Source organism: Ptychodera flava, chromosome 19, assembly GCF_041260155.1.
Source record: "Ptychodera flava strain L36383 chromosome 19, AS_Pfla_20210202, whole genome shotgun sequence".
NCBI classification, from domain to species: domain Eukaryota; kingdom Metazoa; phylum Hemichordata; class Enteropneusta; family Ptychoderidae; genus Ptychodera; species Ptychodera flava.
In genome coordinates, this window is record NC_091946.1 from 993,071 (window position 1) to 1,018,877 (window position 25,807).

The 25,807-nt window shown below is 35.9% G+C and overlaps 2 protein-coding genes across 6 annotated transcripts in view; one reads left to right on the forward strand and one right to left on the reverse strand.

Annotated features, from left to right (window-relative positions):
- The window catches only part of LOC139118344 (remodeling and spacing factor 1-like), a 44,462-nt gene extending 29,001 nt beyond the window's left edge, over positions 1 to 15,461 (forward strand). For both annotated transcript variants that reach the window (XM_070681612.1, XM_070681611.1), the window contains 7 exons: positions 959 to 1,063; positions 1,873 to 1,952; positions 2,371 to 2,422; positions 2,903 to 3,080; positions 4,510 to 4,675; positions 7,533 to 7,744; positions 8,643 to 15,461. Coding sequence is in view for 1 of the 2 variants with exons in the window: in XM_070681611.1 (XP_070537712.1) it covers positions 1,019 to 1,063; positions 1,873 to 1,952; positions 2,371 to 2,422; positions 2,903 to 3,080; positions 4,510 to 4,675; positions 7,533 to 7,744; positions 8,643 to 9,259 (1,350 nt within the window). In the remaining variant the exon portion in view is untranslated. The remainder of the gene's footprint in view (positions 1 to 958; positions 1,064 to 1,872; positions 1,953 to 2,370; positions 2,423 to 2,902; positions 3,081 to 4,509; positions 4,676 to 7,532; positions 7,745 to 8,642) is intronic.
- Positions 15,462 to 19,026: 3,565 nt separating this feature from the next.
- On the reverse strand, positions 19,027 to 22,755 carry LOC139118341 (zinc finger protein 91-like). 4 transcript variants are annotated; one of them, XM_070681607.1, is made up of 3 exons: positions 22,616 to 22,755; positions 21,880 to 21,952; positions 19,027 to 21,212 (listed from the first exon to the last, which is right to left on the reverse strand). In XM_070681607.1, the coding sequence occupies exon 3, from the start codon at positions 21,207 to 21,209 to the stop codon at positions 19,290 to 19,292; it is 1,920 nt and encodes a 639-aa protein (XP_070537708.1). In that variant the 5' UTR covers positions 21,210 to 21,212; positions 21,880 to 21,952; positions 22,616 to 22,755; the 3' UTR covers positions 19,027 to 19,289. The 4 variants fall into 4 exon arrangements, with proteins under 4 accessions (XP_070537708.1, XP_070537709.1, XP_070537706.1 ...); XM_070681608.1 differs by lacking the exon at positions 21,880 to 21,952 and having other exon boundaries at positions 22,616 to 22,753; XM_070681605.1 differs by lacking the exon at positions 21,880 to 21,952 and having other exon boundaries at positions 22,528 to 22,746.
- Between the last annotated feature and the right edge of the window lie 3,052 nt (positions 22,756 to 25,807).

Genomic DNA, 25,807 nt, shown 5'->3' on the forward strand with positions numbered 1-25,807 from the left:
TCATCCACTGTGATCATCCACAGTGATCATCCACTGTGATCATCCACTGTGATCGATCATCCACAGTGATCATCCACTGTGATCATCCACTGTGATCATCCACTGTGATCATCCAAAGTGATCATCCACAGTGATCATCCACTGTGATCATCCACAGTGATCATCCACTGTGATCATCCACAGTGATCATCCACTGTATTCATCCACAGTGATCATCCAAAGTGATCATCCACTGTGATCATCCACTGTGATCATCCAAAGTGATCATCCACAGTGATCTCACCAAAATACCTTTATCTCAGTTGTAATCAATTTCAACATTCAGAACTTTTTGAAACAACTGCTGCAAATAGAGGATATTGCGGCATTGCAAACATTTGCAATACAGGATAGTACTGTCTTGCTTCTTAGATCATGGACAGGAGTTCTCTACTGTCCATGCTTGGATAGAGTCTAATATTAGAAGTTTAGAAAGTGGCGCATGCCCGACATGCTGATGTATAAGATGTAATAATCAAAATGTCTACCTGCTAAATTACAATCCAATTGTAGAAGGACAGAAGGTGAAAGATGCTATCATCAGTTTCATCAGATAATACCAATAGTGTTTGTAGCTTCATGACACAACACACAGGATCACATAATGAAGATACCATTACATCAGATGAGTAAATCAGAGAAAGTGAGGACAGAGAAGGTTACTCCGTGTCAGCATATCAAATGTGTGTCAAGTGAAAAAGGATTGATGAAAGGTGATTTCAAAGTTGAGATGTTGTTTGTGAGACTTAGATGTAGTCAGACAAAGTGGACAAGGTCAAACCGTGGTATACACTGACTACAAAGTATTGTTGATCTTTCATAACCTTTGTATAGCTGAGTTATTCCATGATAATGAAGTGATTGTATCTCTGCCATTACCTTGACAAGTGGATATTTGTCCAATTGTTTTGTTTTATAGATTTTACTGTGTGACCAGTGTGACAGTGGATATCACACGGCATGTCTACGTCCACCATTAATGATGATACCAGATGGAGAATGGTTCTGTCCTACATGTGAACATGTATGTATCAATCAAATATCTGTTTGTGAATACCTATCTAACACATTTTGTTTAGACTAATCTCTAAAAATACTCCCTCGTGATGAAGTTTTTAAGCTTTATTTCAAACAGATCTGTCTTTATAGAAATGAAATAATTGAAATTTATGTAGGGTTCTCATTAACTGCCATAAGTTTTACTCTTTTTGTTCAAAAGTCCTCAACTAAAATGTGTTAATTATGGTAGGCCTTAAACACAACATTAGATGCATTTTATATATGGTTTATAACCTGTAAATGTCAATGTAAGCTTTCTTTCTACCATTATTAACCCTTTTCCTGCCAAGTCCATATTTCACCATCGGGTCAAGATAGTTAAAATGAATGAAACACAACATATTCCATATGGTGTATTTTAACATAATATTGTACATTTGAAGGCTGTTGAAAACATAAATACTGTAAAATTGATTTTTATGGACTAAAGATGCTATAACAGACCAAGCCAAGTGGGTGAAAATACGTCATGTTTTGGCTCAATACCGCTTTTTACTGACTTGGCTGATGGGGAAGTGATCTATCTGGCAGGAAAAGGGTTAATTTGCTGTTTCAGTTTCACATGCAATGAGAGTCATGAGCATCATAAAATATTGTACTTAAAACCTTATGTATACTACATTTTCTCAACCATTTTCACATCGTGTACAATAATCTTACTGTAAAGAATTAGCTGATATTTGGCATCATCAAGCCTTACTCTGCTTGGGTAACTTGTCTGTAAATAGTCTACAATAACATCTAACAAAACATGTATCCTCTCTCTGATGTCAGGGTAAACTCATCACAAGATTACAAGAACACCTTAGTGTACTAGACAATCTGATGAAACGGAAAGAACGCAAGAAAAAGCAGTAAGTCATGTTCAACAAAATATCATCAAGTTCAATAAGATTATATTTTCTGTAATGTTAGATAGCAAAACGATTTATCAGCAGTGAAACAAAAATGATAAGTAATGTATCAGAATAGAATTATGCTATAAATTCAAAGTGATACAAGATTTCAAAACAATATGCATACATATTTAAAAACAGTGTTTCATTGACCTGGCATGAACAGCTACTCAAAAATTATATCAGCCTCATTTGTTTGCACTATGCATGTTACCTCTGGAATATTTTCTTGTGTTTTTGATATTTCATATCATTGTCAAATTGTCTGTTCTGTTGGCATTGTGATGTGTGTGAAATAAGATGGAAACTATAGGAGCTATTGAAATCATCGCCATCAACATACATGTTTGAGATATGATACAATTTTCTGTTTCAGGAAAGACCGGTTGACCTTTGTCGGAATAAACCCAGAAAACATCATACAAATGGTAAGTTGCTCTCGTAAACCCTTCTAGAAATATTTGTGAAAAAGAGTTATTATGTGAGACGCTTTTGTGCATTTCTTCAAGAAAAGTATTTTCTTTCTGTTGGACATCTTACCATTTAAAATGCACGAACTGATTTCATTGTTGACTATTAATGTATAATCCAGAAACACTCAACACTCTGTACCATAGCAGTATTTGCAGTGATTTATCAGTTGCTGCTTCCAAGATGTACCTATATTTTGGTTTCATTTAGAAATTTTAAAGAAGCATAATGAGTGGATTACAACTATCTGTTGCAATGCTGAATACCTGTCAAGACAGTTTCTTTATCAAAGTGCACCTACAAATGTACTTCAAGTTCAAAATCTTTGCCCCCAGATTCAAATCATCTTATGTCATAATCTACCAATATGATATGCACAGACACCCATGTTTTCATAAGCGTAAGTTCATTGTGATGTTGCTTTTATCATATTTAAGGACAATGAGAAATTAACGACAAAGATAAGTAAAAAGGGAAAGGAAAATATTGAAGAATTGATATTGGAAAGGCGTTCTGGAAGACAGAGGAGACAAATAAGTTATCGATTTGAGGAGTTTGATGATGCTATTGATTCCGCCATCAAAGATGAAGTTGCACTCAGGGAGGAATATGAAGGTAGGTGTTGTTATGGCAATAGTGGTAAATGTTAAATGAGACCAGACTTAAACAAAACATGTGGACTTTGGAATTGTTGTGCAAATTTATTCTACCCATTCAACAAGATAACAGAATTTCTCTTTGAGAGACTCAGTTAACCCCTTGACTACCAAGGCCAATGTATTCCTATATACCAGGCCCCTTATGTAAATATTGATAAAATCTGGGGTGTGGTCATTGCATCAACACTGCTTAGAGTAAAAATTAAGTAAGTACCAATAAACCATATATTTTCTGAATCAGCATGAAATTTCCCACTTTCTCATACATAAGTTTTATATTTCCAGGTCACGTGACTGGTCACATGACTCATCATGTGACCAGAGTTGGCAAAGAATATGCTGGGGAAGAATATTTGAAGCATCAGGACGTGTTTTGAATCCATAAAATGACGCAAATTTGAATACAGTTGTAATTTTCGTGGCATTGTCTTTACATACATTGTCTTTACATATATGTAATAATAACTACCCTTTACTTTATTTATAGATGTACCTGTTTAAGATTTTTCTCAAAAAAGGCAGAGTAAATGAACTACAAACATCAGCATCTGACATAATTCTGTATTTGAAAACCAACACATTTTATTTGTAAATACCTGCTTTACATTTTCCTTGCAGAAACATGCATCTAAAATGGTTATGATTTATCAAAAAATAATTCACAATATTTAAAATACATTTAGGGAACAACATATCACATGACCAATCACATGACCAGTCATGTGACCAGTCATATTGCCAATATGGCTGCTATATAATTTCACTGGGTTATAGTAAAAAATTATATTTTCCTCCAGTTTCATTCACAGAATATTGCTGTTAATAGAACACATTTACATATTAATCATTTGTTTTCAATAAATAAACATTTCATTTCATTAAAACAAACAAACCGTAAAAATCTGGCAAGTAAATGACATCAACCAGCTTCAAACTACTGTCATCAGATTCAGTGATCAACCTGACCTTTCAGGGTCGAGGTCATGCGTCACGACATTTGCTTCCAGATTTTGGCCATACTCGGACGTATGGGACGCAATCACATTCAGGCCAGGTCGGAATACATCTATCTTAGTCACGCTGCATGCCGATGCCGAAATTACCGGATTTTTAGGGACAAAAACGAAGCAAATACGCCTATTTAACTGTGCCGGATATTTCCGGCACTAAAGGTATATGGTAATTCAATATGGCGCCGGATATATCCGGTGTTCAAGGTGGTCAAGGGGTTAATATTCATTTCAAATGAGACATTTGTGAGTGTATCTGACGTTACAGAAGAGATTCAGTCTAAACGATCATGTACATGTACTCACAAATTTCTTTGTATTATCAATCTGGATATATCAAGTGTACAATATCTTCTAAATATTGATGTTTTATAGCCGAATATCAAGAGAGTGGGATAAGCCGAGGGAAAGATATGTCAACCATAGAGATAGCAGAAAGCAGAGCTAGCAGTGCTAGAAAAGGACGGAAAAGAAGATTGATGGATTTAGATGCAACCAGTGAAGAATCCTACACAAGTGAAGAATATCAATGTAACAGTAGGTAGGTATTGCAACAATGGTATAATCCAGATGATTGGCTAACACTTCCCTTTTTTCACCAAACACACCATCCACATTTTGTCACTAGATACCATCATTGCACACTACACGTACTGCACTGGGTCTCAGTTGCATAATTCTGATCACCATTAGCATTGCACAAAACAGTATCTACCCTTCCCTTTGTCATCTGACCTACCCTTTCTCAGATGGATATGCCATAACTTGCCAAACAGCTAGACATGCAAACTTTCAAAAGAACTCTACTTACCCTTTCACTGCCATGGTTTGGTCCATAGTTACAGTGAATTTCAAAACAGCTTGGAATTTCAGCTTGCTCAGGTGCAATTGCTCAGGTGACAATAAAAACCTTTCAGGTGATAAAAATAAACCAACTGCATTCATTACAAACTGTCTCCTTTGATAGATTTTGCAACAGTTTAACCCAATACAATGTTCACTTTTCTCACTTATGAAAAACAATTGCCAAGCAGTGTCAGCATTCATCAACATAATCAATATTCTAGCCAAATGTATCCTGTGCATCGCTATGGTCAGTGGTTGTCATTATACTGTGTAATGGCCATGGCACAGGAACCTGGGAGTGCTAACACTGGTCACCCATCATCGTAGCAGCCATATCCATATGAAAATATCCAACCCTACCCCAAAACGATGCCCCTTTTATACTACCCAAGCATTGCTATCACGGCAGCCTCTATATTACTGACTGAGGCAATTGAGTCACAAGGACAATAAATGTTCACCCAGACCATGCACTAAGCCACATCTAGCTGTGGAAGCGCAGCTGTCTGTTGGCGGGGTAGCGTGTGTCGCTATGTGGGTCATCAAAAGGTCAACCCTGCCACGGATAGCTGCGGGCCAACTACCGGCGAAAGTGGGTCCATTACGACGACACCACTTGTATCGGAACTTTAAACGGCAAAATAAACCAAAGTGAGTGTAATTCAATAAAATGACCTATACCTGCCTGAACTCTGATTATTGCTCATTCCCTTACTCCTGTTGTGAACAAAATCTCTGACTCGTTTACGCATTTCGGCTGATTGTGTTTCTCAAAAACTACTTGTCTGATGCCTTTGATATTTAGTGTACAGGTTCCTAGGGGTTGTCTTAGTGTGATATATTGAAATTTGATGAAATGTTCAATTTTTGTATTTTTCGGTCAATTTTTGCCATTTTTGGTCAACATATTTGTTTCTCAAAAGTTACTAATCTGATAGCTTTGCTATTTAATATACAGGTTCCCAGGCTTTATCTTAATGTAATATATTGAAATTATGGTGAAATCATCAATTTTTTGCTCACGTGTTCACACACGTGAGCATATGTCGCAGCAATGTCTGTCTGTCTGTCTGTCTGTCTGTTGGTCTGATATCTCAAAAACGGCTGATCAGACCAGAATCAAATCTGGTACATAGATTCAGTTAGCAAATGGCTAGAACTGATTAGTTTTTGGTGGGTGTGGCTTGCATACTTTTTGCTCATTTGCATAATTAATGATTTTAGAAAAAACAAATATACATTAAAAACAACTGCACACGATTTGATGAGATTTGCTACAGATGTTGATCACACCAAGACATATCGGCGGGATGGAACGTTACATGTAAGTGTAACCAAACTTCTATTTTAATCGCAGTCCGAACGTTCAGTGTTGCTTCCATGCTGTTGATTTGAATCGCGGGCCCAACCTTCCATGTTGCAGTTCATTTTAATCGCGGTCTCAACGTTCCGTGTTGCTGTCGATTTGCAGCGCGGTCCAGAATCATGCAATTTTTCAGTGTTAAAATGAAGACAATTGGATACAAGGTTGATGTGTTGATAGTTTATTCTTGTGCATGCAACCGACACTGGAGATGATAGCATTATAGAAAGCTTTGTTTTCATAAAAATGTGTGGCTAATAAAATTTGTCTGTGGCTAATAAAATTTGAAACTATTCGCCACAGTGGCTAACAGCTTTCCAAACCCAGTCTAACACAGTGTTGGGTCACTTGTTTTTTCAAAACCCCTGGTCAGACAGCTTTAATATTTGGTTTACAGGTCCCTAGGATGACCTTAGTGAGATAATTTCATACAGTCAGGAAATACTTAATTTTGTATTCTTGTCTATAGTAGCTTCAGGGACTTTGGCCCTACGTGTTTATTGTGTTTTGGTGAGTGTTCTTTTCAGCATTCTGAGGTTTCAGATATAATAGTTTGTTGTACTTGTGTATGAACATTAATATTTTGCAGTGCTTGGTTCTGAAATGACACAACTTTTCAGTGTTCAAAACACAAAACAAATTTAATGTTTTGTTGTGAATGTGAGTACAGTGTACAGGTGAGTTTTTAGTCGAAGCACTGCAATTCTTTCTTTCTGACAAGGTTGACTGTGGCGCAAATTGTTGCAAAATCTATAGGAAAAGAGGGTTTGTAATGAATGAGTGGTGTTCTTTTCATCGCCAGAAACGTTTTTGTTTAAAATAATACCCAAGTTCAATGAAATTCTAACTATTTTGAAATCCAATGTATTCTTATCTATATTGTTATCTATGATGATTCTTGAGTCTATCAGCTAAGCTCTAAAGGCTTCTGTTTAGAGGTATCGATAAATGTAGATTTTTAACAGTTGACAGCAGTCCTTGCAATATCCAGTGATTACAATTGTTCTGTTCACAGTGTCTTAAAGATTTTATCAGACTGAGATCACAATACTTGTTTACGTGTCAAAAGAATCCTCACAGATATGGACTGTTGAGATTTGTATAATTTGGTTAAGTGTATCATTTACTTATTTCTCAGTTTTCTCCTATCCTGGATTTCTAACTATTATCAAACTTTTGTCAAAATTAGTAATTACAGTGAAAGTGAAGCAGATTTCATGGTGCCTGATGATGATGATATCAGTGAAAGTGACAGTGATAGATATCAAAGGAGGGGATCGAGATATGCATCAAAGCGAAGACGTGGTAGACGGTATCAACCACCGACAAGGAGAAGTTCACGGAACCAACGTAGAAAGCGTTACTATAGTGACAGCGATGAAGAGGAAGAGGAGGACTATGGTAAGTGATTTCATCAGCTGAATATTGATTTAGTATCATTAGTAATCATAATTAGTCTCTATAACTACAGATTGGCACTGTATTTAGTATCATTAGTAATCATAATTAGTCTCTATAACTACAGATTGGCACTGTATTTAGTATCATTAGTAATCATAATTAGTCTCTATAACTACAGATTGGCACTGTATTTAGTATCATTAGTAATCATAATTAGTCTCTATAACTACAGATTGGCACTGTATTTAGTATCATTAGTAATCATAATTAGTCTCTATTACTACAGATTGGCACTGTATTTAGTATCATTAGTAATCATAATTAGTCTCTATAACTACAGATTGGCACTGTATTTAGTATCATTAGTAATCATAATTAGTCTCTATAACTACAGATTGGCACTGTATTTAGTATCATTAGTAATCATAATTAGTCTCTATAACTACAGATTGGCACTGTATTTAGTATCATTAGTAATCATAATTAGTCTCTATAACTACAGATTGGCACTGTATTTTACATAGTTTCTCACGGAGCAGGGAGACCAACTCATGATCTTTTTAATTGATAACAAGCAAATTGCCATCCCATTAGTAGTCAAAACAACAGACATAGTAGAAGTATTAGTGAATCAGTTAAACTATCAAATTCTAGGATTTATTCAATACAAATACAATGGGTTATAGCTTCTCACAATTGTATTTCTCTTGTCTCTCATTTGAAAGTACCTGTTAACATCTTTGAACTCACATTTTGGACATTATAATCGTGAAATAAAATCAAACAAATTGACAGCATTGCATTGATGAATGTAGAATGTGTTATGTGTGTGTCAGTGATTTTGAAATGTCACCAGTGTCAATGTCAAAGACTACAATCTGAGTGTTTTCTTCTACAGAAAGTGATCATTCAAGTGATTACAGTGATGAAGTGCTTGGTAGAAGACCAGGTAGGTCCAAGAGAGGACGTGTTAGATACCAGGAAAAATCTGAAAGTGAAGAATTGTCTGAATTAGATGACAGTGAGGACTCTGAAAGGGAAAAAACTAAACAGTTACCACAAGAACTGAGAAAATCGAGAGTTGTGAAGCATCGACTTGTTTCAGAAAGTGAAGATGGTGAAGAAGAGGGAAGTGAGGAAGATCAGGCTGAGAGCGACGACGATGATGATGATGATGATGATGACGAAGTGTCAAATAATAGCAGTCTTAGTGGTGATGATGAGCCAGATCAGCAGACAAAACGGAGAAAGCGATATGAAGAAGATAGTGACTTTGAAATTGAATATGGAAAACCAAAGGTCAGGAAAGAAAGAGAATCAGAGAGGGCAAAAAAAAAGAGAGTTAATTACAGGGAGATGGCTGGAAATAGTGATGATAGTGAAATGGATTCTGAGGAAGATGAAGATGATGATCATGATAGCAGTAAAGACAGTAAAATGAAATTACCTCAAAATGGCATTCAAATAACAGGGAAATGGAACAATAAAGACGGAAGAAAGGAGGGAGTTTGTTAATGAGGAGTTTAAAGTGAAAACGGAATCACATATGAAAGGTATGAGTAAGGATGTGAATGCCAGTGCATCAGTGGGACATATTGTAACACCAGCTGTACCCAGCATGGCTGTCGCTGCCAATGTTCAACCAGTCAATCAACAGCTGAATGGAAATCAACAAAACAACAACCATCGTAATGCTAACAATGGACATGTACAAGATGATATTGAAGACGAAGATGATTTGTTGAATGTGACAGACTTAGTAGATTATGTCACAAGGGACATATGAATACAATTATGTACAAACTTGAAATTAATGGAAAGGGTAACTTTGTTATTTTTCTGAGTGATTTGAATGGCACAGCATCTAAAGACAATGTTAAACATTGCATCCACTGAGAATTCAACTCAACAAAGCAGCAAAGTGGAAACTGATTGGACTCAAAGCCCTAGCATTATTGACAATGGCTTTGGTACTGTGATAGGAATTGTGAATATTATGAGCACAAACCAACACAACTCTAGTAATGGAACAATCAATAGAAAGTGAAGTCCCTTCATTTTTAGGTATTTAAACTTTTCTAAGACATATATTGTCCTAATGATGGAAATTATGACCAAAACTGCTGCTACTGATGCTACCAAAACTGCTGCTAACCTTAGGCTACTATTATTTGTATTCTGAGAAAGCTTCAAACACTATCCAGCAAAATCAAAGACAAAATAGATTACATTTTACACTCTATTTTTTTTATCTATTTTGAGATGACATCAGTGAAAGGAATTTTGAAAAGTGACATTGTACTGAATTTGTTGTTTAATGTTGGTCATTTTAAGATTGTTGTGTTGAAAGCAATTGGTGATTTGAAATCAAACTTAACACTGCATTAATTTAATCTGCCATGTTAACATGCCATGTTCTGCCTTTGTAGTATTCCTATTTTAGCCAGATGTGAAAAAAGCCATTAAAAACTATTACTGTAATTTTAATTCATAAATCTAGCTACAATACAATGTTAGCCAGGACAGCACAATGATGCAAGTGTTTAGTATTTCCATGTACTGATATCAACTTGTCCATAATGACATGAATCTAACTACTAGATTGTCAGAATATCTTAGAGTTGTAACACAAAATTATTTGGAAATGCAAGTTTTTGTAAGCTCTGGTAAACTCTACAATCTATGTTTATTCTTTCTTTTCACTGTTTTTGTGTTTTATTCACTAGTTATAATGAAGTTGTCTTTTGTATCAAGGGTAATTATTATGAGCTGACTCCCGGGCTTTACAGCATCCTGACCTTTCAACTTTTCATCTGAATTGTAATGAGGTGAACAAGTGTAAAGTTGACTTCATCCTCCTCATCCTCAGCTTCAGTAGTCAGGCAAAACTGATTCTTCACTGGCATCAGATCCAACCAATCCCAACTGTGTCCAATTAAATGATTATGGAATTATTCTGAATCATGTGTTTCTGGCAAATGTAAGAAATGCAATCACTTTAGGTATTCACGAAAACACTCTGGCCTTTGACATTAGATAATGTCCAAAATGTCCAATGACATTAGATAATGTCCCCTAATGCCTGTTTACAATGGTGTGTTTACAACTGCAAATTTAAATGCCATATGATTTGTTGGTGTTCCTGAAAGTCCAAATGACATCCAATATTAAGCTTGTAGGTTACATGTACTCCAGTACATGGTTTTTACGTCTTCTGTATAAATAGCACTTTTACATCAGATTCAATATTTATTTCCTATGAATGTCGGCAAATTTTACGCATTACAGATTTTCAACACTATTCTTAAGAGAGTTACATTTTCAACAGCTACAAAGGTCACGCAAAGCGGATTCTGATTCTGATGATGATGATGGTAAACTTTACACTCATGTGAGCTGAGTCTCTCTCTGGAAATTCATGTGATCTTTCAACTCACATCATCTGATTTGTTGTGAAGTGACTTTCTGTGTCAAAACCCATCTGACCTTTGAACTCACATCATAAGTTTTAACCCTTTCACCACTATGGTTTTTCCCAAATCCATTGTTTTCTATGGTAAAGTTGGACCTGTACACAGGGAACTGGGGTTGAAAGGGTCAATGTATGCCTTCTCAGGAACAACATGCTATCCTCAGCTTTTCTTGATATCAGTGATAGACAGTGATGGAAGACAAATGCAACAACATCCTATCCTCGGCTTTTCTTGATTTGTGAATTCATATCAGTGGTAGGCAATGATGGAAGACAAATGCACATATTCTAAACTACGTATTGTAACATTTTACGTTACGTATTGTAACATTTTTTAATTTTCCCATTTTTATTACTTAACTTTCCAGTTTTTAATGTGAAAAGAGTACATGATATAAAACAGTATAGTAGATATTTGTTTATAGGTCATTCTAGTAAAGATGTGTATTTTCCTTGGCAATACCCACTATCTGTTATCCATTCAGTGGTGTAAACCTTCTGCTATGATTATCATTGTGTATGTGTTCTGACATTGAAATCATTCATATCCTCTATACTGATGGTAATTAATACATTACACAGCAATATCATTTGTTTAATTTCACTTATTCAATTTTTCATTGTGTATATTGGTCATAAGCAGTACACAGCAGAATTATTTCAAATATTCATAGTTCACAAAATGTGTTTCTAATTTTACTCTCACATTCTTTCAATGACATCATTTAGGCAATGTAAGCCATAGCTTAGTTTCCTTATGATAGGTATCTATCAGTGTTATAAACATCAGACAAATTCAACTGCCATTTTCAAAATGGCAACCCATATCAGCCTCTTAAAACATCAAAATTTGATAGCAGTTTATTGATAAAGTATGTTTATCATGTTAGTTTTATGTTGTTTACCCTGATCAAACATATACTTTGTAATTTTCTATGAATTTATACAATAGCAGCTACATTGAATTGCAACCTGGAAATAACTCTAAAATCTATCAGTACCCATAGTTACTCTACCTGTGTATTTCTCTCTTTCTGTGGATATGAGTACCAAAGCACTATGTGCTCATCTGTCAGTGAGTACAAAAATATGACTTGAACTTTATTATGATGCCTACTTTACTGCCCCGAAACTTGCTTTAACCTAATTGCTGTCAGTGATGCAGATGGATCTATACAGAGTAATGTAGGAGTTGAAGGGTCAATATCACTATTACTGTCTGATTAAGAGTATTATCATTGGGTGTCAACTAGTGCTGATAGCCATGAAAGAAGCCAACAGCTGATGTAGTAATCCTTGACAAACCATCAGAATCTGGTGAAACTTACTGGCATTGTTGGTTATTTTATGATGGCTCCATTCTCTGAAAACTACCATTCAAGAATATTTTACCAAATGCCAGTGTTTTGATTTTCTTTAAGTAGAATAGTAATGTAAATATCAAATCTTGCAAAATAGTTTCAGTTTAGTTTCAGGTTTTTTGGGGTTTTTTTTTTGGTGAAAATATATCAGGCATATCAGGATGTTAAAAACATGCATTTTCTAAGTTTTATGAAAAAAGTGACTGCAAAAATGAATGAACCATTGATACTCAGACTTTCTTGGCCAGAAAGAATTGTTTTTTCAGTGATTTATGTTACAACAATAATGTAAAATGAAATAAGGACAGTATATACAGCAAGAAAAGACAAGGAAACTACAGTTTCAGACAAGATGATGGATATCATGGTTTACATGTGACCAGAGAAGTTATCAATCTAGAATATTATCCATAACATAAAGTTATTGCTAAATTTTAAAGCTTTAAGTGATATTGACAATTCTAACTGTCATTTGGTAAAGTATCAGTCTTTGGGATTAAGGTTTAATAATAGTAATACAACAATGTAAAACATGTGATTGGATGATTGCTTCAATTGTTTGTGTGTGTTCCTCTGCAATGGATATATGTACTTTCTGTATACATGTGGAAGTATGTGTATTTGAGTGAAGGAATTTGTGTCTATTTTAGTGAAAGTATGATTGGGCCTGTTGATGACTGAATGAATGTGTGTGTCTGTGTGTGTGTTTGTACATTGATGTACACGACATACAACTCAAACAGCTGCCACACCCCGAGCAATTCTATTTGACCTTGTATTATGAGCACAAGTGAGTTTTTAGTTTGCCAATTGTGGAAAATCAGATTTGTATTTAGTTTAGCATTCAAACATGTTCATGAATTCTTAGTTTTTAGCTACTATAGACTATAGTCTATAGAAGCTATTGGGATGGGTATCCGTCCGGCGTCAGTCTGTATGTATGTATGTCCGTTTGTGAGGCGTCTGTCCACTCAAATATCTTGAGAACCGCAGTACTTACTGATTTGATATTTGTTGTGTAGATGAAAAATATGATACGAGAAACTATCTTTTTAATGTTTTGATATTGTTGAAAATATGCAAATTGGCACCAAAAAGGCGTTTTGGGTAAAAAATCTTCTCCTTCATAACCGCTGGTCAAACAACTTTGTTATTTGGTATACAGGTCCCTAGGGATAACCCAACTTAGATTTGTTCAAATTGTGATGAAATATGCAAATCTGTATTTTTAAGGAATTTTTTTGTCATTTTTGGTCAAAACTTTATTACATCAAAACCGCTCATCTGACAGCTTTGATATTTGGTATACAGGTTCCTACAGGTGAACTAAATGTGATATATAGAATATATGATGAAATCTGCAATTTTGTATTTTTGGTGCAATTTTTGCCATTTTTGGTCAAAAAATGTGTTTCTCAAAAACTACTTGTCTGATGCCTTTGATACTTGGTATACAGGTTCCTAGGGGTTGTCTTTAATTGAAATATGAGGAAATCTTCAATTTTTGTATTTTTGGGTCAATTGTTGCCATTTTTGGTCAACATATTTATTTCTCAAAAGTTACTAATCTGATAGCCTTGATATTTGGTATACAGGTTCCTAGGCTGTATCTTAATGTAATGTATTGAAATTATGATGAAATCATCAATTTTGTATTTTTGCAGCTAATTTTGCCATTGTTGGTCAGGCCATCCTGAAATGAGCTATCAAAGATATCCACCTTCTTCATCAATACATGTGTCACAAAAAGTTATTCTCTACATAACACAGCAGAGCTCTGTCAACTGTTGAGTCGCTTGTTTTCTCAAAACCACTAGTCAGACAGCTTTAATATTTGGTTTACAGGTCCCCAGGATGACCTTAGTGAGATATTTTCATACAGTCAGGAAATATTTAATTTTGTATCCATGTCTTATAGTAGCTTCATGGACTTTGGCCCTATGTTTATCATGTTTTGTAGGGTAAATGCAAAACAATTTTCCTTAAAAATAACATTTGATGTGTTTATTCAAATCATATCAAAATGAGCAAGCCTCTTCATTCTGTCATACAGAAATTATAAGTACATGATGATGAGTAGGCCTTCATTTTTGTATTAATTCCAATACACAGAAATTTCAGTGAGAATCAGTCATTTTTCCACTTATAAGTCATTAAACAATAAAAAATGCTGGTATATTCTTCACATTTCTAATCATGGGTATGTTGACTATATATCAAATTTCCTCACTATGTAAGTTGATCATAAACTTTGCCTTTTACAGATCTTCATTGGAAGTGATAACTCAAAATGTTAGTCCAAACTGCAACCTTATGGATATGTGTAACTTTTGGCATAATTAATGATGATAGTTTTATTTCATAATTTCATTCTCTGAAATTAGTATCTTTACCTTGAAAAGGGTCACCATAAATTTTTAGCAAATTCGAAGATGTTTTTACCAGAACTTGAGAACTGTTAAAAAGATGTAGAAAAGTAACATTTTAGAATTTTACATTGACTCTGCTTTTCAGTGTTGTATAAATCACATAAAAATCCGCAAACTTCTGTACAGCATAAAATACGTGTGTTCCATTGATGACAAAATAGTATTTTCATTGTCTGTGCATGTTTTTCTCACTGTATATGTCATTAGATGTATTTTGTTCAATGCATTTCATCCTTCTATAATGTATCTCCTCAATTGGACATGTACTTGTTTTCCTTGTGTAGTTTATTCTAGCATTCGCTTTTAAAAATTGTGAAGAAAACATTTTAAGGATCCTGATGTAAATGAACATGTTGTTTATTTTCCTAGTTAGTTTTAAAATATTATGGAAGAGTTCATATTTATTACAAAGAGTTCTTGGAACATTAAAACGCCACTGTAATCTTACAACTTCACTTCTTGCATTTTTATTGTATTTTTTGGCCTTCATTACCATATGTATGCAGAGTGTGAGAAGCTATCAAAATCAGTCTGTGTCTCTCTCTGTCTGTATATGTACATTTGTATCTATGTATATGTATGTATGCACATATCTATGTGTATACATGCATGTATGTACGTGTGTACATGTATGTATGAATGAATGTGTGTATGTGTATGTATGTATGTGTGTATGTGTGTATATGTATTATAAAAGATAACTTATGTTGGTTTGACATGAAATCTTGAAAACCGCAAACAACACCAAATTAAAGTTTTAACAATTTACTCTCTCTGTTTGGCTTAACCCTGCTACAATATCCACATCCCACCTATCCCAACGATTTCATTGTTCTGGACTCTTGCCAGCATTCGAACCCATAGTGTGTATTTTGCCAACCATAGTGTTTCTTCAATTATAAATGTTGTGCCAAGGTTGTTTCTTTGTTTTTAGCTCACATTTGGGATATGTATATATACCAAAGAGAGCTCATATGGTAAGTCGGTGGCGTTTTTATGTCTGTATGTATGGATGGATGGACGGACGCATGTATATATATAAAATGAATGAATGAACTCGAAAACCGTAGCATGTAGCATGTAGCATCTTAGTATTTGGTATACTGGTGCAAATAGCACCTCAGCTTGAAACAGCACAATCATAATGTGCACATTCACACAGGCAGTACTTGACTTTGAATGAATGACCTACTACATTTCACCTATGTACCAAATTTGAAAGCATGGCAAAAAGTACCACAAAATTTGCAAATTTCAGCTTGAGTTCACAGAGTCAACTTCAGGTCACTCCTAGGAACCTGCACACCCAATTAGAAAGTAATGGCATACACAGTTTCAAAGAAGATTTTTTTAACCAAAAATGGCAAAAATTGCCCAAAAATACAAGTATGCAAATTTTGCCATAATTTTGATGAATTCTATTTTGAGTTATCACAAGGCACCTGCACGCCAAATTTTAAAGCGATCAGACCATTGGTTTAGGAGAAAAAGATTTTTTACTAAAATGGCTAAAATGGCAAAACTTCATTAAAAATAGAAAGCATCAAATATTGACATCAAATCTATATGTTTAAATGAGTTGGACCTAAGGTACCTAAAACCCAAATATGACAATGATCAGATGAGTAGTTCCTGAGTTATTGATTTTTGACCATTTTCGCCGGTTTTTCTACCTCATTTGCATATCAATGAGACTAAAAAGTTCATTTTAACAATGGCACATCTACACCATATATGGCATCACTACACCAAAAATCAGCTTAATATGTGCAGCGGTTCGTGAGTTTTTGCGTTGGACGGACAGACATCCCACATACATACATACATACATACAGACAGACAGACATCTCACATACAGACTTTTTTCAACCATATAACCTCCCAATTGCCATATATGTATGGCAAATGGGAGCTAAAAATTAACAAAAACAGTTTCTCAAAATCACATTTTTCATCTACACAACAAATATCAAATCAGTAACCACTGCGGTTCTCAAGATATTTGAGTGGACGGACACCTCACAAATGGACATACATACATACATACATACATACATACATACAGACTGACAACAGACGTCGGATGGATACCCATCCCAATAGCTTCTATAGACTATAGTCTATAGTAGCTAAAAACTACAACATAAGCATGTGGTGTGTTATAAAACACCTATTACCTGGTCTTTATTCGGGCTATAGCACCCGTTTATTACCCCTCGTGGCCGTGTGTTACCAGCTAGCTAGAAACACATCGCTATACCCCTCGGCCTACAGCCTTGGGGAATAGCGATGTGTTTCTAGTAACACATGGCCCCTTGGGGTAATAGATGGGTGCTATAGCCCTCATGACCAGGCAATAGGTGTTTACTATAAACACAAAGAAAATCTCTTTCTTAGTACATCTTCCAAAGAAAGTCTACACTCTATCATACGTAACAGATGTGGAAGGCTGTAAATCATTGAACCAATCTGTATCAAACCCTAACAGTATGTGAAGTTTAATCTGATGTGAATGATGGTACATATATTGATTATTTTGACAAGTAACTTTTAATTCCCACTTGGCAAAAGTTGCAAAATTGTTTGAAAACATTAACAAGCAAATTTGTAAGATCTAACTTTTAAGGAGTGATATCATAGTGGTATATCTATAGTGGTTTAGACATGCATAGCACAAACACAGTGTGCCCTATAACTGTAGAGATCTCTGCATTCTTATTCTTAAATCAGTTCTTCAATATCAATCACATGATCTAGGCATTGTGAACCACAAAATTGTAGTTAATTAGAGACGGGCAAAGTGGCATGCGGTACTCGCACGTTGCCTGTCAGCTGGAAATTCAAATACGCATATGACTGGATATGACATCATTTGACAGTAAAGAATTCAAGAATATATATAACCATGCAATATGTAAAATTAGGGGGTCTAATAGAACATTCTCATTGTGTTAGCAATAACGTTTTTCCAATTGGAAATGAGGGCCGATGTTCACAGCCTGTACATGTAGTTGTATACCAATCAACAATGCAGAAATGGCAGTTTCTGGTCTGATTACTAACTTTGCAATGTCTAAGAATTCCAATACTAAAGGATAATACTCTACTTAGATGGCAGTGGGTTCAAATTGTGATGAAATGTACAAGCTACTCAATTATAAAGGCCTGACAAAAACTAATCATAAAATTCTATAATATCAATGTGTCAAGTGTTTCTTTCTGATTAAAAAAGAGCTCACACACTAGCTGTGCTAAAATAGTGATATATCCTGCCAAGTCAGGCCTCTCATCAGCTGGCACAGAATATTAATGTGAAGATAAAGTGTGTTTAAGTAGCATGAAACTTAGAACTAATTCCATGATTAAAATACATCAAGATAATTAACAGAGTACTAGTAATGTAAACATTGGTAGTTTCGTTTTTAAAATTGCATTACTTGCAGCATGTTGCTAAGGCTTAGACTTGAAGATCCGTCGGGTGAGGGCGCTCTCTACGCTCCCCTCTCATAAGAGGAGGGAAGCGTAGGAAGCGTCCTAGAGCGATGGATCTTTCAGTCTAGCTAGGGCTTTGCCGTACTATTTTGTCACCTTTGTCGTCTTCGCCCATCTCACAGCCATAGTCAAGTCTGTGTCATATATATCCTTCTGTTCAACAATGCTAGGTCCAGGGCACTGAATTTCCCTCTGATAACATTTCCCTCCATTTTGATTTTGCTTTCTATTTTTTTTTGGGGGGGGGCTAAAACTACAAAGAAAACAACTTGAAAAGCCAGAACCATGAATTTTGATATGATACAATGGTAAACCACAGGTGCATATCACTCAATTTTAGTACAATTCACCCTGTGTATTTCTGGCTGAGCGGTTCATGCTTCATATTGCACATTGTAGTATACCTGCCTGTAGCAAGGATTATTGCTTAATAAACATCACATCAACTTTCAATCCTTCTAATATGAATAATATTTGCAGTCTGTAATCCCCGACTTTGGCTTGCATATTAATAGTAAGATGTCTATATATCCTGATATACACTTTATTTTTCTACACTTTCTGTGTTGTATCTTCTCATGCAATTCCTAAATGTTACACCTTGATGTCGTCCCTGTATTGACACCTATGTTAAAAAAATTTTGCAATATTTTCAGTGTTTCTGTTTGATGTATCGGCAGCAATTTATTTGTTTCACACAATAGCAAACAGCATGTTGGAACACTCAATGAAAGTAATATCCCTGAGCCCAATATTTACCAAATTTGTAGAACCAATTCAAATTACACTTATTAATCTTTTGAGTCATTTTGCATATTTGAATGTGATGTATTGGAATGTTCCTGAAAATAATGTATTTTGAGATCTGCAACAGAAGTACTTTCTGTGCTACAGCTCAACTCAGGACACTGAAACAATTTCTTTTGAAAATGAATAAACATGTGGAATGTGTGATCAATTTTATGTCGGAATTTTTTCCCACATGTTGTACATTTATGTACAGAATGTTTATCCAGGATGTCACTGTGTGTGCGTTCATGTGCTCCAAGAGCAGACTTGCTATTAAACGCTGCATCACACAGACTGCATTTCACAACTTTGTCATGATGGCCTCCATGTGATTCTCTATGACGTTTCATATTGCTATATCTGTCTGATGTATATCCACATTGATTGCATTTCAATTTCTGTCTCCTGTGCATTCTTTTGGAATGTTCCTTGAGTTTGCACGTGGAGTGGAATATCTTACCACAAAACAGGCATTCATGATCTTTCCTCCTTTCTGCTAAAGCTGTTTTTGTTTTGTGGGTAATTTCCCTGTGACTGTTCAATTGATCTTGGTTGTATGGGAAGAAGGGACAAAGCGAACACATTACAACGTCACCAGAATCATGGATTGTATGACTATTCAAATGTTGAGATAAGTCTACTTCTGAGCTAGCACAATATAAACAGTATTTACATTTGTACTTTATAACCTGTTCTTTGTTCTTAATATCATCAGAATTGGGAATATGCTCACAGACATGGCTAAAAGTTCTTTCAAGAATTGAATCTTGTTGACCGTTCAGACACCAGTTATCATTTTTCAATGATATTGTTTCTCTTGCTTCTTTATGGATTGCCTGTGTTTTGATTTTCTTCAGGGCTGATTCTTTAGCAACAATGCCTGTTTTGCATTCTTGACCATGGTTGAAACCATCAGCTTCCCTTGTTCCTTTTGCAGTACCACCAGTTTGTGAACCGACAGTTGACTCACTAATTTGGTAATGCATTTCTTCTTTGATCTTGTTTCCAAATTCACTTTGATGGAGATAATTATTATCACTATTATTATCAATGATGTTCATATCATGGACATTATTACACACTGTAGGTGACTGAAAAGTCTGTGTGACATTATGATTGTCTATCACAAAAATTTGTGAATTTTCAAGTCCACAATGCTTTTTATTAGATACCTCTTGGTGCGCTAATGGTATGTGCTCTTTATGCATATTACCTTGTGAAAGAAATCTTGAATTTGAAAGACCTTGTATCATTCCTTTGTGATTTTCTCCTTGTGAAATTGGCAATGTGTTTTTTTCTGAGGGTGATAATGTTTCTGGAATGCTAACATGCATTTGATTTTGTAAGACAGGTCCACACTGCTCACAGTTAAGAGAGTGTCTTTGCAAAAGTGTTAATACCGTATTACAAAGTAACCTCAAATCAAGTCTAGATGTTTCCAAAACCTCAATGGAGTCACGTGTTCCAATATCATCTCTGCTGCAAGATTTGGAGTGTGCTGCAAAACTTGATGGCTTTGGTGAATTCTGTTGGGCCTGAACTGCAGAGTCACTGTCTGTTTCTCCATACTCCATACTGTGATCAGAGACATTGAAATGAAGTCTTTTGTGTTTGTGGACATATGATGACTTAATCTGAGCATCACAGATTTCACACTCCACTCTGGCATTGGAATGTTTTTCTTTGTGTCTGGTGAGATTACACTTTTTAGCTGATGCATAGTCACACTGGCTACATTTGTATGGTTTCTCTCCTGTGTGAATCCTAATGTGTATCTTCAGACTTGCAGCACTTGCAGCTTCATATCCACACACCTCACACTGAAGACTGTTCTTACTAACAATTAATCGTACTGGATTCTTCGTCTTTCTTCTCTCAGATCCAATTTCCATTTCAGCCATGTTGGTATAAGTACAAAACATTTCCTAAGTATAAGATAACATTTAAAATGAAAGCATTAATTGGTGTGATCAAATGTATTTCATGCAGAATTCACTTTGACAGACGATGTGCATTATTAGTATTGAAATTTACAAGATGGTTCATAAAGATGAGGTAATTTCCACAAATAAACTGTGGGGCCTGCCAATCTCACTGTTAGGATGATTGTAGATTTGCCTCTCTCCAAACGGAGAGAGAGAGAGAGAGAGAGAGAGAGAGAGAGAGAGAAACGGTGTAAATTGACATCAAACGAGGTCTGGAGTCTAGGCAATGCCCAGACACGCCCATTTCACTTATATGGGATGAAATAAATCAATATTTACTCAAGAGAAAGTTGTCCCATACGTTTACAGACGACGTAAAATGAGTTACATTGCTGTGACCAAGAAACCAAATGCAATTGACTGAGAGCGATCTGTTCCTTACAATTTGTAAATATCGGATAGCTGGTGTGCAGCTAGCCCTGCGTACCGTGCTGTGTGTTTCGGGCGTTACACGGCCGTGTAACGCCCGAAACACACAGCACGGTACGCAGGGCTAGTGTGCAGCGTGAATACGGTTTGAGCTGATTGCCTTAACACCACACCACCCCACCAACCCCCCCCTCCCCTCGTTCACAGGAAATCGTAGCAGATTTTACCCAGTACACACCAAATGGTAAATAAAGGATGTTTCAGACGGAACGAAGATTGGTCTGTGGCGCTGAGCTGAGTGCTGTTCTTCACTTCAGTTACCAGTCCGGGTTATGTCCATATAGAGGATAGTAGGGAAGAGCCAATGGCGTACCGTATATGTAATGAAATTAAGGCAAGAACCAATCACGTACTGTATATGTAACAAGGGTCAAAGGTTACGTTGGTTCACTTTGTTCAGATCGCGATATGACCTGACAGATCCACCGATCGAGTGAGACTGTTGGCTACCCGGAAGTATCTTAGCTCCAGTCGATTGGCGACGTTCTACCGTGTTAAAAATTGTAAGATTTCTTCAGGAATAGTTTTCTGAGTTTCTTTACCCTTAACCATATTCGACAAAGAGTTATTGGACGTTTTTCGTTCTCTTTTCCAGCTTTTGGTTAACTTCTCGGCGATTGATCCGGCGCGCGTTTTTCTGAGCGAAGGGTCAATCGTACCGGGAAACGCATGGTGATCGAAAAAATCGTGCTCCATCGTGCTCCGATGACCGACTAAAACAGTTGACCCATCTTTGTAAAGCTTGAAAAATTCTGCATACTGCAGATGGCAAGGTTAAATTGAAATTTGACCAAAAATAGGCGATATTTGGCGACAAATAACTTACTGTAGATTTACAAGGGTCAAATGCTGATTTCTGGGAGCCGTACCCGGCCAGGAAATTCATCCAAATAAGTAATTTTCAATGTACTAACCACTTGTGTCGGTCACCATCTCGGCCGCACTGAACATTGTGCGTAACGTCTATATCTAAAAACTACCCAGTGCTAAAAATAAAGGGCGAAATCAAGCCGAAAAGTTCCAAACTCGTTGCAATGTACGAGCCAAGGTTTGCATGGTTAAGTATTCATGACGTTGGCGGCGGCAGGTTCGCTGATTGGTCAATCGTACTATCCTCTCTGTATGGACATAACCCGGACTGGTTACCGTACTGTTGACGCTGTACAAACGCAATACGCATGCGCGAGTGTATCTCTGGACTCCGGAAGTCAAGTCAACGCCATCGTCGTAAACTGCGCGCCTCTTTACGGCAACAGCTGGCGCTACCCGTTAAGTTGGCTGGTCCCCGCCTCAGTGACAAGCACAAAGATGCGTCTTACTACGTGCTGCGTCTAGCTAGTCACGTGAGACGCAGTGATCAGCGAACCCGTTAAGAGACCGTGCCCGTGGTTGATTACGCAGAGATTCGCGGATCTATCGCTGGTTTCCAGCGCTGGCTGAACGGAGCCAATCAGAAAGTAGGTCTCATAAACGCGCATAAATTATTGTAATAGGTCAAACCCGGAATTCGAATGGACCACCAATTAGTTTGTTAATCAAATTACCCTTCTTAGATAGTGCGTAAATAAAATAAAATGATAACTATTTATGTATAAATTTTTGTTACAGTAGACAGCCATAAATAATACATTAAAAGGGCAGCATATTTATTTCATTTTAATGACGCAAACCCATGACATTTCATAAACTCAATCTTCATACCTAAATTAATAAGAAAGGAAACCCATGATGGCCTTTGATGGAGATTTACAACTTTAAAATTACAAAGCACTGTGCCTTAGGTAAAGGACGACAATTGCGGCGATACGCATTGTAAAAATACTTTTGCTTGCCCGATGAGGCATTAAGGGGTGGACCATTTGATATCCGGGGGGGGCTTGGAAGATTTGGGGGAAGAAAAAGATGCCAGGTGGAGTTGCTCGAAAAAAAAAATCTGGCTTTAAGTGGCTGATGGAAAAACAATTATGGACCATTGCGACTCGGAAAAAAAAAATCTTGGCAATTGTTCGATGCACACTGCAGCATCAATAAAAATCAAGCAGTAGCTCTGGAGTTTTATAAAGCATAAACCCGTGTCAAGCTTGAGGAACAATAACTTAGAATTTATTAAACGAGGAACTGAAATAAATACACAAACAAAAACACTGAAAAATTGTCAAAAGTTACAGCTACTATCACTGTAGCTTTCAGCAACTGAAAACAAGAACTCGTCTGCAGTGGTCTCATTGAGGAAGATTTTCACACTATTTCAGACGGCTTTTCTCTCAGTCATCTCCTTTATATTCTAAATCACTGAATATGAACAATTGTACAGTATACATGACCTTCTGATTAGAGGAAGTATGATGAAATTGAAATTGCTCACCAGTGTTTTCCAGAAATGTGTAAATCTGAATGTATGGATTTTGTCAAAATACCACAAGAAGAGAGACAGCCTGCCATGAACTGGGTCAAGTGGACTCAGTCAGTCAAGTGGACTGTTCAACTTGCTAATATCACTCAAACCAGGACACTTGTCAGACAATGACATATTTTTTTCAAGCACAAGTAAATGCCATAAATGTATATGATTTTACAAATATATACTTTAAGTGTTCTCCCTGAATAAGGTAACAGGGGCGTGGCGCCCTCTTGTAAATTCCGAGCGCCCCCTTGCCAGAAATGAAAAAGATTTATTTTTTTGAAAAATAAAACAATAAAATGTACGAGATAACAAGCGACCTAGCGGCCGATATAGCTCCGCTGTGTTTATGTAGAGAATAACTATTTTTGACACATGTTGATGAAGAAGGTGGAAATTAAATCTTTGATAGCTCAATGCAGTGGCCAGAAAAAAGTGGCTAAAATAGCTCCAAAAATAAACAATTGAAGATTTCATCATACTTTGCATATATCACATCGGATCATCCCTAAGAACATGTCAACCAAAGCTATCTGATGAGTAGTTTTTTGAGAATAAAATTTTCTGACCAAAAATGGCAACAATTGCCCCCAAAAATAAAAATTGCAGATTTCATCATAATTTCAAAAGATCAAATTCAGTTCATCTATAGAAACCTGTATACCAAATTTCAAAGCTGCTGGACCAGTATTTTTTGAGAAACACATTTTTTTAACCAAAAATGGAAAAAATTGACCCAAAAATTCAAAATTGCTGATTTCATCATAATTTCAATGAATATCATTCAGGTGATCTGTAGGAACCTGTAAACCAAATTGCAAAGCTATCAGATGAGTAGTTTTGGAAATACACATTTTTTGACCAAAAGTGGCAAAAATTGCCCCAAAAATACAAAATTGCAGATTTCAGCATAATTTCAATAAATATTATTTTGTTCATCTGTAGGAACCTGTATACCAAGTTTCAAAGCTATCAGATCAGTACTTTTGGAAATACACATTTTTTGACCAAAAATGGCAAAAATTGCCCCAAAAATACAAAATTACAGATTTCATCAGAAATTCAATATTTATTACTTAGTTCATCTATAGAAACCTGTATACCAAATTTCAAAACTATCAGACCAGTACTTTAAGAGAAATACATGTTTTGACCAAAAATGGCAAAAATTGCCTTAAAAATGCAAATTTGCATATTTCTGCACAATAACTGAAATAGATCATCCCTAGGGATATATGTACCAAATATCAAAGCTATCTGACTGGTACTTTTGAAGAAGAAGATTTTTAAAGATTTTTTTACCAAAAATGACAAAAATTGCCTTGAAAATACAAATATGCAAATTTCAGCACGATTTGAACAAATCTGACTGCATATCAAATTTCAAAGCAATCGGACAAGCGGTTTCAGAGAAGAAGATTTTTTTACCAAAAACACCAAAAAATACCCCAAAAATACAAATATGCAAATTTCACCACGATTTGAACAAACTTAAGAGAGGTCACCCCAAGTGAGCTGCATATAAATTTTCAAAGCAATTGGACTTGTGGTTTCGAGGAGAAGGCAATTGTTGACGGACAACGGACGACGACGGACGACGACGGAAAATCAACCTATTTGATAAGCTCCGCGTCGCTGACAGCGGAGCTAAAAAGTTGACGGTGATTTACAAGCAAAATGCAAGCGTGAGCGTCGATTCTGCAGG